General features: G+C 42.4%; 1 protein-coding gene across 1 annotated transcript; it reads left to right on the top strand.

Annotated features, from left to right (window-relative positions):
• The first annotated feature begins 365 nt into the window (after positions 1 to 365).
• Positions 366 to 5,971, top strand: emx1 (empty spiracles homeobox 1). The gene is made up of 3 exons (XM_024143781.2): positions 366 to 1,035; positions 3,872 to 4,056; positions 5,775 to 5,971. The coding sequence occupies exons 1-3, from the start codon at positions 690 to 692 to the stop codon at positions 5,940 to 5,942; spliced, it is 699 nt and encodes a 232-aa protein (XP_023999549.1). The 5' UTR covers positions 366 to 689; the 3' UTR covers positions 5,943 to 5,971.
• Positions 5,972 to 15,846: the final 9,875 nt, after the last annotated feature.

Raw genomic sequence — 15,846 nt, 5'->3', positions numbered from 1 at the left:
TCACGTATGACCCGGAGGCTTTGACGTATTTTACCATTAGCAAATTATTGGTATTATAGGCTTCGCTTTAATGGAGAAAGAACTGTCATTGTCAACCTTGTAAATAAACACTGATTTTTTTTTACGCATCATGTTGATAACAAATGTGTTCATGGATATTCAACCTGAATATTTTTTGCTGGTGTTGTCTTTATACAATGAGCAAAATGTCACCCGATGAAAAAATAATCGACTATGGGTCACTATGCTAATCTTTTCACATGAACCTATTGTTGCTTTTGAAGTTGCTGTACGTCATCTCCAACTCCAATCCTGCCTCTGCTCTAAATCCAGGCGCCAGGTAGTTGTGAGAACTCATTGGCAGGTGTACTCGTCCAATCAGCACAATTTAGTTTCAGCCCCGGTTGCCCCTGCCCGCACCACATCCCAGTCCTCTGGGTTCCAGAACGTTGACGCACATTTCTCCTCATATTCTCCCTGACACGAAACGCAGCTCCGCGGATCAGGCGTCGCGTCACTAACTCAAAAAGGTGCTCAAGGTTCCCGCTCAGAACATCGGTCCAGGGGGGCTCTACCGTAGGTGCTCACTATGCCTTTTTGAAGGGGTACCATTGTGACTGGCTTAAAGAGTAAGTTACAAGATATATTCTGTTTTTTTTTCTGGGATTTCTATACGTGAAGTGAGGAAGATGTTTTCGTCCGCGGGTAAACGCTGTTTTACGATAGAATCCTTGGTGGCCAAAGAAAACCCTCAAACCACCGAAGATCCCATCCGACCGACGGCCCTGACTTATTCCAACCCCACTGACGCTTTCATGAACGGGTACCAGAGTCCCAACGGCAGGTCTCTGTATCAGAACCCGGAGCTGGTGTTCCCTGAGTCGGTCAACCACCCCGGGCTGACCATGAACCCCCATCAGCTAGGAGGGGGCCACCTACAACACCCTGCACACTTCTTTGGGACGCAGCACCGAGACCCTCTTAACTTCTACCCATGGGTTTTACGGAACAGGTTCTTCGGACACAGATTTCAAGGTAAAAATTGATTGATTGATGGTGTGTGTGTGTGTGTTTCAAAATTAAATAAATAACTTCTCAATCTCAATAGCCAATGTCAAGCAGCTCAAGTTACAGGTTAATTAAGAACAAATAATGCCTCTGGGTTGTTTGTACTTTTACAATGAAGGACTAAACTATGTGACCTACACTGCATGCGGTCAGAAATGTCCATTTCACAGATTAATGATTGACAACAATTAGGCTACAATAATGAGGATGTTAATCATTCATTTTCATCTATATGTTAAACATTATCAGTTAATATTTGTTTTTATTACAATATTATTGACAACGAGGGATAGGCTTTATGGTTAACCTTGCTTTTCAGCCACAGGTGAACATAACAAATAATCAGTGGTTTAAAGTACTAAGTAAAAATACTTTTAAATACTACTTCAGTAGTTTTTGTTGTTGGTATCTTTACTTTACTTTACAATTTATATTTTGACAACTTTTACTTTATTACAGTCCTAAAGAAAATACTGTAATTTGTACTCCATACATTTCCCCTGACACCTAAAAGTACTCGTTACATTTTAAATGATTAGCAGGACAGGAAAATGGTCAAATTCACTCAGTTATCAAGAGAACATCCCTGGTCCTACTGCCTCTGATCTGGCGGATTTACTAAACAGAGAACATCCCTGGTCCTACTGCCTCTGATCTGGCGGATTTACTAAACAGAGAACATCCCTGGTTCTACTGCCTCTGATCTGGCGGATTTACTAAACACACATGCTTCGTTTGTAAATGATGCCAGAGTGTTGGAGAGTGCCTCTGGCTATCCGTAAATTAAAACAAAACAAGGAAAATTGTGCCGTCTGGTTTGCTTAATATAAGGATGTTTAAATTATTTATAGTTATTTATTTATACTTTTAAACTTATACTTTTTATACTTAAGTATATTTTAGCAATTATATATTTACTTTAGATACTTAAGTATATTTAAAACCAAATACCAGTATTTTACTGGGTGACTTTCTCTTTTACTGGAGTCATTTTCTATTAAGCTATCTTTACTTTTTACTCAAGTGGGACAATTGGGTACTTTTTCTACCACAGGAAATACCTATCTATAGTGGATATGAGATAGAGTGTACTTATCTACAACACACTTTGGTAAAAGGAAAACGTCAATCAGTTTTGCAACCAAACATCTCAACGCAGAGCAGCAAATGTTCTACTATTCCCATGAGGTGAAGACATGTCGATAAAAAAACTAAATCAACTAACAACAAAAAAACATTACGTTGAGGAGAACGCACACCAACATTCACCAAACCAGAAATGCACACCAAAATTCACCAAACCAGGAAATGCTAACCAAAATTCTTCAACACGAATAAGATAGCCCATGCTATTGCATGCTAAAATATCCATCTGAATTATAATTTTCATATCAGTGAACAAATACCTTCGGTCTCTACAAAGTTAGTAGGTAAATCAGCTTTTAGTCTATAGGCATCCCATCTTCCCTATAACTACCTGGTGCCTTTCCGGCAGCTGCAATGGTTTCATTGAGGACATATTTGCTGATTATTTTCCATTAGTGTGTTTTTTAAAATTTGTATTCTAATTTATTTTGTGAATTGTGTGCATGCGGGGTTTCCTTGTGAAAGAGACCTTTGTCTCAAAGGCACTCCCTGTTATAATAAAGGTAAACAAAATATATAGCACAGTAAGCTAACATGTTATAACACCTGTTATAATAAAGGTATACGTGAAGTCAATGATACAGGAGATAAAATATGTAGGAATCTATTTTCCTCTAGATCTAAAGTCCAGGTTAACGGAGTGCATAGCTAACCAGTCTATTTTCCTCTAGATCTAAAGTCCAGGTTAACGGAGTGCATAGCTAACCAGTCTATTTCCTCTAGATCTAAAGTCCAGGTTAACGGAGTGCATAGCTAACCAGTCTATTTTCCTCTAGATCTAAAGTCCAGGTTAACGGAGTGCATAGCTAACCAGTCTATTTTCCTCTAGATCTAAAGTCCAGGTTAACGGAGTGCATAGCTAACCAGTCTATTTTCCCACGGCACCATGGTTGGTTTCCCCACACATCGGGCCACAGCCAAAGGAAATATTGTCTTTGTCACGCGGTCACTCCCACTGTGAATTTATCCCTAATCACACGAAACCACTATCTGAGTGAGTGGGCCGATCCGTGCACAACGATTTTATTCCCAAATGTTCTCTCAAATTTGGGATTTTTATGCCCACTTTTTACTGCCAAATGATTTGTCTCACATCACTTGTAAATGTTTTTGTCTGAACCGCTTTTAAAAAAAAAATACACACAGGGACCTGTATGCATTACAGTCGATGAATCTAACATTTTACGAGGGGTTATATATAGGTTAACTCTCCCTAATGTTCCTGTGTGACTTCATTTAACAGGTCTGCTATACAATATAGGCTATTTGGACACATACGATCAAATATTCTCAATATTTGGACACAGGTTTCGTAGTATTCTCAATTTAAAGAAGACACATGATGTTGTTGGTGAATTAAACAGTGTCTCATAGATATATATAGATATATAGATATATATATAGCATTAATTGTTGCGATATAAAATCTAGGTCTACTGTTTAAATTGAGGCCTACATTGACGCTGTATAGTTACAACGCTGAATAGACTATAGTTCAAACTACACCAAGAGTTTATAAACTCGCCTCTGAAACCAACAGGGCGTATGCTGTTCTATTCCACCTCACTGCACATCAAAACGCGCCTCGTGTTGCTCAGTGTGTTCATTGCTTCAATCCCACTGTGATTTCCCTCTCCCTCTCTCTCTGCCCCCCCAGGAAATGATGTTTCCCAAGATAGCTTGCTCCTTCACGGCCCGTTCGCCCGGAAACCCAAGCGGATCCGCACCGCCTTCTCCCCGTCGCAGCTCCTGCGGCTCGAACGGGCTTTCGAGAAGAATCATTACGTGGTAGGAGCGGAGAGGAAACAGCTGGCCAACAGTCTGAGTCTGTCTGAAACACAGGTGAGAATCGCTACCCGGTATTGAATTGTATTAAAACACAGTTCGGGAATATATAAATCATGAGAAATACAGCCCAAACGCATTCTGCAATCTGCGTTGACGGTCAATGAAGCTTGCCTCGTCATCCAAATACAATATCTTCAAAAACATTTAAAAAAACTGTTTTATACAAATTTGTAATATGCCGTAATAACAAACATATAAATCAGCAAATTATTCTTATTTATTTGTTATAAATTAAGAAAACATTTTCAGTGTATTATGTATTAGTTCGATGGAGGGATCCCTAGTCCGTTATATTAGCTTCGTGAAATAAATGTTTTAAACCGGTTCCATTCACATTGTTTTCAATATTATTGCAATTAAAATGTAATTATTATTATCATTAATATTAAATTGTAATTATTATTGACGTTTGACATTATTATTAGGCTATCCATTAGTGTGTCTTCTGGAAAACGTTCGCTCTTTCCTGCAGGTATAAATAGGACTATAGTTCACACAGGACCAATATCGACACATTTTTACGCTGGAATTACTGTTAGCGAAAGGCCTACAATAAGAAAAAATCTGACTAGGCTATTGTAGAAATGTATTGTCAAAGTTCAGTGAGTCATCTAATAATCAGTTAAAAACAGGTCACGTGAGCTCCATTTCCAATACGTTGTTATTGGAAAAAATAGTTGATCTAGCCTGATGAACAAAAAAATAAGATATTCTTTAGTTCGAGCATAAAGCGTCAACATAACGTCGCCTACAGTGAAATAATGACACGTATAAGTAAAATCCAAGTGAATAACTCGACATTTTGATACAAAACTCGTTCACTGCCCAGGAAGAGTAGCGCTAATGGGGATCCATAATAAATACAAATACTATCCTGCATTATTCTCGCTCGTTTTTCCAGGATATAATTTATTATTAAAATAACTATATACTACTATATAAACTACTAACTACTATATAAAAAAAAAATACAAGACGAATAGAGAAACCCTCTATGGACATATTGTTGTTGAAATGAAATAGGCGATGGTTATTGAATGCAAATATTCGCGGGAATAAAAATCTTTGTAACTTCTCTTCAATTAATGGTAAGGTATCGTCTAACCGCCAGCAACCTAACTTCCGGAGGATATGACCGCGAAACGAATCGCCACCAGCATCAATAGGACCCTAATTCATTACAATAGGATACCCTTACCCTCTCTTTGGCAGGCTTGAAAGTTGCTTATAACGGCAACTAAATACATTAGAATGACATCATGACCAAACATCGTCATATCAATTGAGTTGGTGACCTTGGTGTTGATATGCAAATTATAATGCGCAGCGAACAGTTTTTGGTGTTGAGCTATTCAACCACTTTTGTTTACATTTCTAGCGCCTTTTTTTGCAAATAGTAGCTATTTACGAAGATTTTACTTGTAATGTTCATGATATGGTTGTTTAACGCACTAAATACATATTTTGTGGGGTAAATTTCACGAGAAACAATAGTGAAATAGAGCATCCACGGTTAGAAAGACAGAGGTCCCTCCCCCTCTGACCTTCTTCTCCAATGGTTTTTTTTGAGAAGGTGACAAGGAGAGAGGACTGTGAGGAGTATGCAAATTGAGATCTTCCCAGAATAGAGGAGCCTAGAGAGCCCTCCAATAAAATGAAATAGATGTCCTTGATAAGATAGATGTCTCTAATGTCCCTGTCTTCCTCCCCAGGTGAAGGTTTGGTTCCAGAACAGGAGGACTAAATACAAGAGACAGAAGCTGGAGGAGGAGGGGCCTGACTGTCATCAGAAGAAGAAAGGAAACCACCACATCAACAGATGGAGACTTGCCACCAAGCAGGGCAGCTCCGAGGACATTGATGTCACCTCTGAGGACTGAGAAACCCCCCCCCCCCCCCCCTATGTCCCCTGCCCCCTCCTCCCCTGGCCCCATACTCCCCCCCCCCCCCACGTTCCCTGGCCTCCTACACCCTCCTACCCCTCTACTCCCCATACCCTGTGTCCCCTTTCTGAGGACCAACGTCAGACCCTATTTATTATGTCAAGTTATGAAGTATAATGACATGTTACAAGAAGAAAAATACCCCCCCCCCCCCCCCCCCCTAAAGGACTAAAAGTATTTGATAAGCTTCTTCATCAACAGCAAGAGAAGAGTGTTTTGAATCGACGGTCGGTGATGCAGAGAGAAAACAAGATTTTATGGCACTTGACTTGTATAGGTGGTGTTCCATCCTGCATCATACGGCTTCTCTGATCTCGTAATGTCTCATCTATCTAATGATCTTTGGTGCATGACTTACAACAGCCGGAGGTGAGAAAGGTTTTTGTTTGTGTTTATTTTTGACATAATGCTGGATATTATTACATGATAGGCCGTTCACACTAAGGCTGCTTCTGTTCTGCATTTTTGACGAAACATATACAACCATATACAATTCCTAAGATCATTTTTCCCCGTCAGTTTCATAAACCGGGGGCCACGTTTCAGTTGTTGAACGTTGCAGATAGAAATGCGACCGACATGTTTTGTTCTACAGAGCATATTTCTACGTGAACGTTCCTGCTGAACTCGTCTGTGGTGTGCGTACAACACAGGTATCCACACGTTCACTACTCACTGTTGGTGGACTGCTGGATGGATGGGGATTAAGGTCATCAGGACTCAATTCTGGCCGGGGTAGAATAGGATCAATCTAACGGTAGACTCTTGTCATTACTGGAATGTTTACCCGACAGACATATTGACATCCATTTAAATATCAAAACATATAAAAATGTAACAAATAAATGTAAAAAATAAATAAAGATGTTTTAGAAACAAGAACATAAAAAAACAAATGAAGAATTTGTCTGATGAACATTATTTCTGAGCTCATAGTCTCCTAGTGGTCTTGAGAATGACCAGGTAAGGCAGGTATGGAAGATAAGGCAGGTATGGAAGATAAGGCAGGTAAGGCAGATATGGAAGATAAGGCAGGTATGGCAGGTAAGGCAGGTATGGCAGGTAAGGCAGGTATGGCAGGTATGGCAGATAATCAGGTAAGGCAGGTATGGCAGATAAGGCAGGTATGGAAGATAAGGCAGGTAAGGCAGGTATGGCAGATAATCAGGTAAGGCAGGTATGGCAGATAAGGCAGGTATGGAAGATAAGGCAGGTATGGGAGATAAGGCAGGTATAGAAGATAAGGCAGGTAAGGCAGGTATGGCAGGTAAGAAGATAAGGCAGGTATGGAAGATAAGGCAGGTTATGGAAGAGTAAGGCAGGTAAGGAAGATAAGGCAGGTATGGAGATAAGGAGGTAAGGAAGAAAGGCAGGTAAGGAAGATAAGGCAGGTAAGGAAGATAAGGCAGGTATGGAAGATAAGGCAGGTAAGGAAGATAAGGCAGGTATGGAAGATAATCAGGGAAGGCAGGTATGGCAGATAAGGCAGGTATGGAAGATAGGCAGTATGGAAGGTAAGGCAGGTATGAAGATAAGGCAGGTAAGGCAGGTATGGCAGGTATGGGCAGGTATGGCAGATAAGGCAGGTAAGGCAGGTTGGCAGATAAGGCAGGTATGGAAGATATGGCAGGTATGGCAGATGGAAGATAGGCAGGTATGGAAGATAAGGCAGGTAAGGCAGGTATGGCAGGTATGGAAGATAAGGCAGGTATGGAAGATAAGGCATGTAAGGCAGGTAAGGCAGGTATGGAAGATAAAGCAGGTATGGCAGGTAAGGAAGATAAGGCAGGTAAGGAAGATAAAGCAGGTATGGCAGGTAAGGCAGGTATGGCATGTAAGGCAGGTATGGCATGTAAGGCAGGTAAGGCAGGTATGGAAGATAAGGCAGGTAAGGCAGGTTGGCAGGTATGGCATGTAAGAGCTGTAAGGCTGGTAAGGCAGGTAAGGCAGGTATGGAAGATAAGGCAGGTAAGGCAGGTATGGCAGGTATGGCATGTAGGAAGATAAAGGCAAGTAAGGCAGGTATGGCATGTAAGGAAGATAAGGCAGGTAAGGAAGATAAAGCAGGTATGGCAGGTAAGGCAGGTTATGGCATGTAAGGCAGGTAAGGCAGGTATGGAAGATAAGGCAGGTAAGGCAGGTATGGCAGGTAAGCAGGTATGGCATGTAGGCAGGTAAGGCAGGTAAGGCAGGTAAGGCAGTAATGGCAGGTATGCATGGGTAGGCATGTAAGGAAGATAAGGCAGGTAATGGCAGGTAAGGCAGGTATGGCATTGTAAGGCAGGTAAGGCTGGTAAGGAAGATAAGGCAGGTAGGCAGGTATGGCAGGTAAGGCAGGTATGGCATGTAAGGCAGGTAAGGCAGGTATGGAAGATAAGGCAGGTAAAGGCGGTATGGCAGGTATGGCAGGTATGGAAGATAAGGCAGGTAAGGCAGGTATGGCATGTAAGGAAGATAGGCATGTAAGGAAGATAAGGCATGTAGGAGGCAGGTAAGGCAGGTAAGGGCAGGTAAGGCATAGTGTAAGGCAGGTATGGCAGGTATGGCAGGTATGGCATGGTAAGGCAGGTATGGCAGGTATGCAGGTATGGCAGGTAAGGCAGGTATGGCAGGTAGAGGCAGGTATGAGCAGGTACGAGCAGGTAGGGGTAAGGCAGGTATGGAAGATAAGGCAGGTAAGGCAGGTACGGCAGGTATGGCATGTAAGGCAGGTATGGAGATAAGGCAGGTAAGGCAGGTATGGAAGATAAGGAGGTAAGGCAGGTATGGCAGGTATGGCAGGTATGGCATGTAAGGCAGGTATGGCAGGTATGGCAGGTATGGCAGGTAAGGCAGGTATGGCATGTAAGGCAGGTAAGGCAGGTATGGAAGATAAGGCAAGGTAAGGCAGGTATGGCATGTACGGCAGGTAAGGCAGGTATGGCAGGTATGGCAGGTAAGGCAGGTAAGGCAAGGTATGGAAGATGAGCAGGTAAGGCAGGTACGGCAGGTATGGCATGTAAGGCAGGTATGGAAGATAAGGCAGGTATGGCAGGTATGGCAGGTATGGCATGTAAGGTAAACCAGGTATGCTGGGGGATTAGACGAGAGCACCGTTAGTTTTAGTAAACAGGTGCCAGGCGTGTTACCTCAACAGCGTTCTTTATCCTCCAACAGTCAGAACATAATCCCTGCAGTCTTTAAAAACAGAGGAACAGTAGGTAGTACTACTACTACCACCCCATCCTCTCACCTAGCGCTACATGCCCACATTCAACAAGTGTCGCTCATAGTGGAACGCTGCTCGAGGATCAGGTCCGCCCTTTACTATTCATTATGATTTCAAAAACCAAATGGATGATAGATCAAGGCAGGTAAGGCAGGTATGGAAGATAAGGCAGGTAAGGCAGGTATGGCAGGTATGGCAGGTATGGCATGTAAGGCAGGTATGGCAGGTATGGAAGGTAATGGCAGGTAAGGCAGGTATGGCATGTAAGGCAGGTAAGGCAGGTATGGAAGATAAGGCAGGTAAGGCAGGTATGGCATGTACGGCAGGTAAGGCAGGTATGGCAGTATGGCAGGTAAGGCAGGTAAGGCAGGTATGGAAGATAAGGCAGGTAAGGCAGGTACGGGCAGGTATGGCATGTAAGGCAGGTATGGAAGATAAGGCAGGTATGGCAGGTATGGCAGGTATGGCATTGTAAGGCAGGTAAACCAGGTATGCTGGAGGGATTAGACGAGAGCACCGTTAGTTTAGTAAACAGGTGCCAGGCGTGTTTACCTCAACAGCGTTCTTTATCTCAACAGTCAGAACATAATCCCTGCAGTCTTTAAAAACAGAGGAACAGTGGTAGTACTAACTACTACCACCCATCCTCTCACCTAGCGCTACATGCCCACATTTCACAAGTGTCTCATAGTGGAACAGCTGCTCGAGGATCAGGTCCGCCCTTTACTATTCATTATGATTTCAAAAACCCAAATGGATGATAGATCAGTGCTCCAGATGTCTTGGTGGACGGGGCCTGCAGCGCGAGGTTTCAATGAGGTCACGTCCTGTATGTGTCGTCCTCTCACCTGGCACTTTGATAAGGGGCTACTATGTTACACGCCCTTTCTCATAACTCTCCACGAATCACCTGTACGAAAAGAAGGGAATCCATGTTTAATGATCCTACAGTGTCGTGGTCGACCTGCCCGTCAGGTCCGGGGTGATTGGGGGGGGGGGGGTTGGTTAAACAGGGAGAGGGAGGGGGGGAGGGAGGGGAAGGACAACACAGAGGCGAGAGAGAGGCTGAATCCAATGGAACCTGTGTACCTATCTAGGTGCACTACTACCATGTATAGAGGGGACAGATGACAGTATTGTCATTCTGTTAGAGGGGATAGGATGGCGGGTGGAACGCTGGAGAAGAGACCAGGCATCGTAGATGACAGTGTTATCATTCTGTTAGAGACAGCACATCAGGCACACAATACAAGGAGCATCTGAAGGCGTTGAGTTGGTTTTTAAAGGACATTCAATCTCAGCGCAGGTGCAGGTATGTAAAGAAAGAAAAGAGTGCTTGTTTGATGATCGGAAATGCGGCTAGCTGGCTGTTAGAGACATATAGAGGGAGATGTAGACTAGCTGTTAGAGACATATAGAGGGAGATGTGACTATGCTGGCTGTTAGAGACATATAGAGGGAGATGTAGACTAGCTGTTAGAGACATATAGAGGGAGATGTCACCTGAGACATAAGAGGATGTTGACTAGCTTGGACTGTTAGGAGCATTAACTAAGCTGAGAGAGGACACTTAGATGCTTGCCAGCTTTGTAGGAGGTAGAGGGTGGGAGTTCGTTTACGAAGGCCTTCGATCGCGAAACGAATGGGGAGGAGTAAGAGGGGGGGGAGGGGAAGGGAAGAGAGGAGGATGAGGAAAGAAGGAGGAGAAGGATGTGAGAAAGAGGGAGGGTGCTGACTGAGACAGATGATGAGGGAGAAGAAGTGAGAGAGAAAAGAGGGCGGAGAGAAGGAGAGAATAAAGAAGAGGAAAGAGCAAGGAGAGAAAAAGAGAGGAGGGAAGGACAGGAAAGAGGGATGTGTGAAATAGAAAAGACGGGAAGACTGGTAGAAGAGGAAGACATATAGAGGGAGATGTAGACTAGTCTGACTGTTAGAGACGATATTGTAGATTGTGTTATTGTCATTATTTTACCTGTATCTTTACCAGTAAGTGAGAGAACAGTTCATTTGAGGCAAACGGGGAATTAGTTACTAGGAGAGGAGGGGTCGAAGAGCCTTGACTAAGGGGAGTGTAGACTAGCGACTAAGATCATATGAGGGAGATGTAGACTAGCTGACTGTTAGAGACATATAGAGGGAGATGTAGATCAGCTGACTGTTAGAGACATATAGAGGGAGATGTAGACTAGCTTGACTGTTAGAGACATATAGAGGGAGATGTAGACGAGCTGACTGTTAGAGACATATAGAGTGGGAGATGTAGACTAGCTGACTGTTAGAGACATATAGAGGGAGATGTAGAGCCTAGCTGACTGTTATAGAGACATATAGAGGGAGATGTAGACTAGCTGACTGTTAGAGACATATAGAGGGAGATGTAGACTAGCTGACTTGTTAGAGACATATAGAGGGAGATGTAGACTAGCTGTGTTAGAGACATATAGAGGGAGATGTAGACTAGCTGACTGTTAGAGACATATAGAGGGAGATGTAAGACTAGTTGACTGTTAGAGACATATAGGGGAGATGTAGACTGCGCTGTGATTAGGAGACATATAAGAGGGAGATGTAGACTAGCTGACTGTTAGAGACATATAGAGGAGATGTAGACTAGCTGACTGTTAGAGACATATAGATGGTGAGATGTAGACCTTAGACTACTGACTGTTTAGACTATAGGAGGGAGTGTAGACTAGCTGACTGTTAGAGACATATAGAGGACGATGTAGACTAGCTGACTGTTTAGAGACCTATAGAGGGGATGTAGACTAAGCTGACTGTTAGAGAAATATAGAGGGAGATGTAGGGACCAGCTGACTGTTAGAGACATATAGAGGGAGATGTAGACTAGCTGACTGTTAGAGACATATAGAGGAGATGTAGACTAGCTGACTGTTTAGAGACATATAGAGGGAGATGTAGACTAGCTTGTTGAGGACCATATAGAGGGAGATGTAGACTAGCTACTGTTAGAGACATATAGAGGAGATGTAGAACTAGTTGACTGTTAGACCAGGGAGCTTACTGTGACTGTTAGCTAGCGGAGAAGATGTAGACTTGCTGACTTGTTAGATGACACATAGAGGGAGATGTAGACTACTGACTGTTAGAGACATATAGAGGGAGATGCTAGACTTAGGCTGCCTCTGTTAAGAGCACGACATATATCGAGGGAGATGCTAGTACTATGCTGACAGTGGTTAGACAGAGCACAAGTAGAGAGGGGATGTGGACTAGCTCGTTGTAGAGCATATAGAGGGAGGATCGTAGACTAGCTGTTAGAGATATAGAGGGAGATGTAGCTCTCTGAGACTGTATCGAGATGTGATAGCTGACTGTTAAACACTATAGAGGAGAGATGTAGACTAGCTTAGCTGTTGAGGACAGTAGACTGAGGAATGTACGACTAGCTGTTAGAATGATATAGAGGGAGATGTAGACTAGCTGTTAGACGAGTATAGAGCGAGATGTAGACTACGCTTGACTGTTAGAGACATATAGGAAGGTGGATGCTAGCTACGACTGGCTGTTAGAGACCATATAGAGGGATGATGCTAGACTAGCGCGCTGTTAGAGGACATCATAGAGGGATCGATGTAGACCTAGCTGACTGTTAGTAAGAGGACTAGATAACTGTTAGGAGAAGAGGAGGCAGTGCTGTGTTCGACTAAGCGGACTGTACTAGCTATGAACATATAGAGGGAGAGTAGACTACTGGCCTGTTAGCATGACTATATGAGGGAGATGTAGACTAGCTGACTGGTTAGAGAACATAATAGAGGGAGATGTAGACTATGCTGGCTGTTCTAGAGACATATAGAGGGAGATGTAGACTAGCTGACTGTTAGAGACATATAGAGGATATGGAGACTACAGCCAGGATTCATACCAGGTGTAGGCTAGCTGTGATGCAGTCAGTCTTTTCTCAACTCTTAGCCAAGAGAGACTGGCATGCATAGTATTTATATCAGCCCTCTGATTACAATGAAGAGCAAGACATTCTGCTCTGTTCTGGGCCAGCTGCAGCTTAACAAGGTCTTTTTTAGCAGAACTTGACCACACGGCTGGACAATAATCAAGATATGACAAAACTAGAGCCTGCAGGACTTGCTTTGTGGAGTGTGGTGTCAAAAAAGCAGAACATCTCTTTATTATGGACAGACATCTCCACATCTGTACAACCATTCAATCTATATGTTTTGACCATGACAGTTTACAACATAAGGTAACATAAAGTAATTTAGTCTCCTCAACTTCTTCAACAGCAACATCATTCATTACCAGATTCAGCTGAGGTCTACAACTTAGGGAATGATTTGTACCAAATACAATGCTCTTAGTTTTAGAGATGTTCAGGACCAGTTTATTACTGGCCATCCATTCCAAAAAAGACTGGAACTCCATGTTAAAGATTTCAGTCACTTCATTAGCTGTGGTTGCTGATGGGTATATGGTTGAATCATCAGCATACATGGACACACAGGCTTCGTTTAATGCCATTGGAATGTCATTGGTAGAAATAGAAAAAAATAGAGGGCCTAGAGAGGTGCCCTGTGGTACACCACATCCTCCATTTTTGACATTAGAAAACCTTCCATTACATAAAACCCTTTGAGTGTTATTATATAGACTGCTCTGAATCCACGATATGTCAGAGGTTGAAAAGCCATAACACATACGTTTTTTCAACAACAGGTTATGGTCAATAATATCAAAGGCTGCACAGAAATCTAACAGTACAGCTCCCACAATCTTCTAATTATCAATTTCTTTCAACCAATCATCAGTCATTTGTGTCAGTGCAGTACATGTTGAGTGCCATTTTCAATAAGCATGCTAAAAGTCTGTACTCAATTTGTTTACAGAGAAATATAACTATTTTTTTATTTAACCTTTATTTAAATAGGCAAGTCAGTTAAGAACAAATTCTTATTTACAATGACGGCCTACCCCGGCCAAACCCTAGCCCGGACGACGCAGGGACAATTGTGCYCCGCCCTATGGGACTCCCAATCACGACCGGTTGTGATACAGCCTGGAATCGAACCAGGGTCTGTAGTGACGCCTCTAGCACTGAGATGCAGTGCCTTAGACTGCTGCGGCACTAGGAAGCCCATTATTGATCAATAAAATTAATTTCCCCACCTGTCCCTCACTAACTTTACAAAATTCAAACTTACAATGCTTTATTTCATTATTCATTTTTTTTTGCATGAATACGATGACTAGTCGTATGTGTTAGTCACATTCATTGTTGGCATTTCCTGTTTGCCCACTTTGCCAACGAAGTAATCATAAAAAAAATTGGCAACATCAAATGGTTTTGTGATGAATAAGCCATCTGATTCGATAAAAGATGGAGTAGAATTTGTCTTTCTGCCCGTCATTTCATTTAAAGTACTCCAAAGTATTTTTTCCATTGTTCTTTATATCATTGATCTTGGCTTCATAATACAGTTTCTTATTATTTTTGTTGAGTTAAATCACATATTCTCTCAAGTTGCAGTAAGTCAGCCAGTCAGATGTGCAGCCAGACTTTTTATTTTGACCCATCTCTTTCAAACAACTAGTTTTTCAATTCCTCATCAATCCATGGAGCCTTAACAGTTCTAACAGTCTGTGTCTTAACAGGTGAACGTTTATCAATAATTGGAAGAAGCAATTTCATAAATTCATCAAGTGCAGCGTCTGGATGCTCCTCATTAATCACATCAGACCCAAAAATATGTGTAACATCATCCACATAAGAGTCACAGCAAAATATTTTGTATGATCTCATATATATTATTTTAGGGCCAGCTGTTGGAACGTTGTCTTTCCTGGATATATATAGCCACTATATTGTGATCACTGCAATGGGTACAGATACAGCTTTAGAATAGAGTTCTACAGTATTAGTAGAAATGTGATCAATACATGTGGATGATCTTGTTCCTGTAGTGTTTGTAAACACCCTGGTAGGTTGATTAATAACCTGAACCAGATTACAGGCACTGGTTACAGTGAGAAGCTTCCTCTTGAGCGGACAGCTTGATGAAAACCAGTCAATATTCAGGTCCCCAAGAAAGTAGACCTTTAGATGAGTCAGGTGAACCTGCAACCACAACACTTCAATAACACTTGACACCCGGAGAGAGATTGGGGGAGGGTGTTACTGTATTATCAGAGCCATATCCCTGTAATGTTTATGGGGGGAGGTGTTTACTGTATATATTCACGAGCCATAGTCCCTGTAATGCTTATGGGGACGGTGTTACTGGTACATATATCTCAGGCCAGCCATAATCCCTGTAAATGCTTATGGGGGAGGTGTTAGCTGTATATATTCAGAGCCATATCCCTGTAAATGCTTAATGGGGGAGGTGTTTGCTTGTGATATATTCAAGAGGCCATATCCTGTAATGCTTAGGGTGGAGGGCTGTTACTGTATATATTCAGAGGCATATCCCGTAAGTTTATGGGGGGGGTGTTGCATGTATATTTAGGAGCCATACCCTGTAATGCTTATGGGGGAAGGTGTGTGCTGTATTATTATTCAGAGGGCCATATCCGTAATGCTTATGGGGGAGGTGTTACTCGGTAAATATAGCGTTCAAGAGGCCATATCTCTGTAAGTGCTTAGAAAGATTCTAG

This window comes from Salvelinus sp. IW2-2015, unplaced genomic scaffold (assembly GCF_002910315.2).
Source record: "Salvelinus sp. IW2-2015 unplaced genomic scaffold, ASM291031v2 Un_scaffold4392, whole genome shotgun sequence".
Classification (NCBI taxonomy): domain Eukaryota; kingdom Metazoa; phylum Chordata; class Actinopteri; order Salmoniformes; family Salmonidae; genus Salvelinus; species Salvelinus sp. IW2-2015.
The sequence above is the reverse complement of the archived record's forward strand: the minus strand, read 5'-3'. Positions and strand labels throughout refer to the sequence as shown.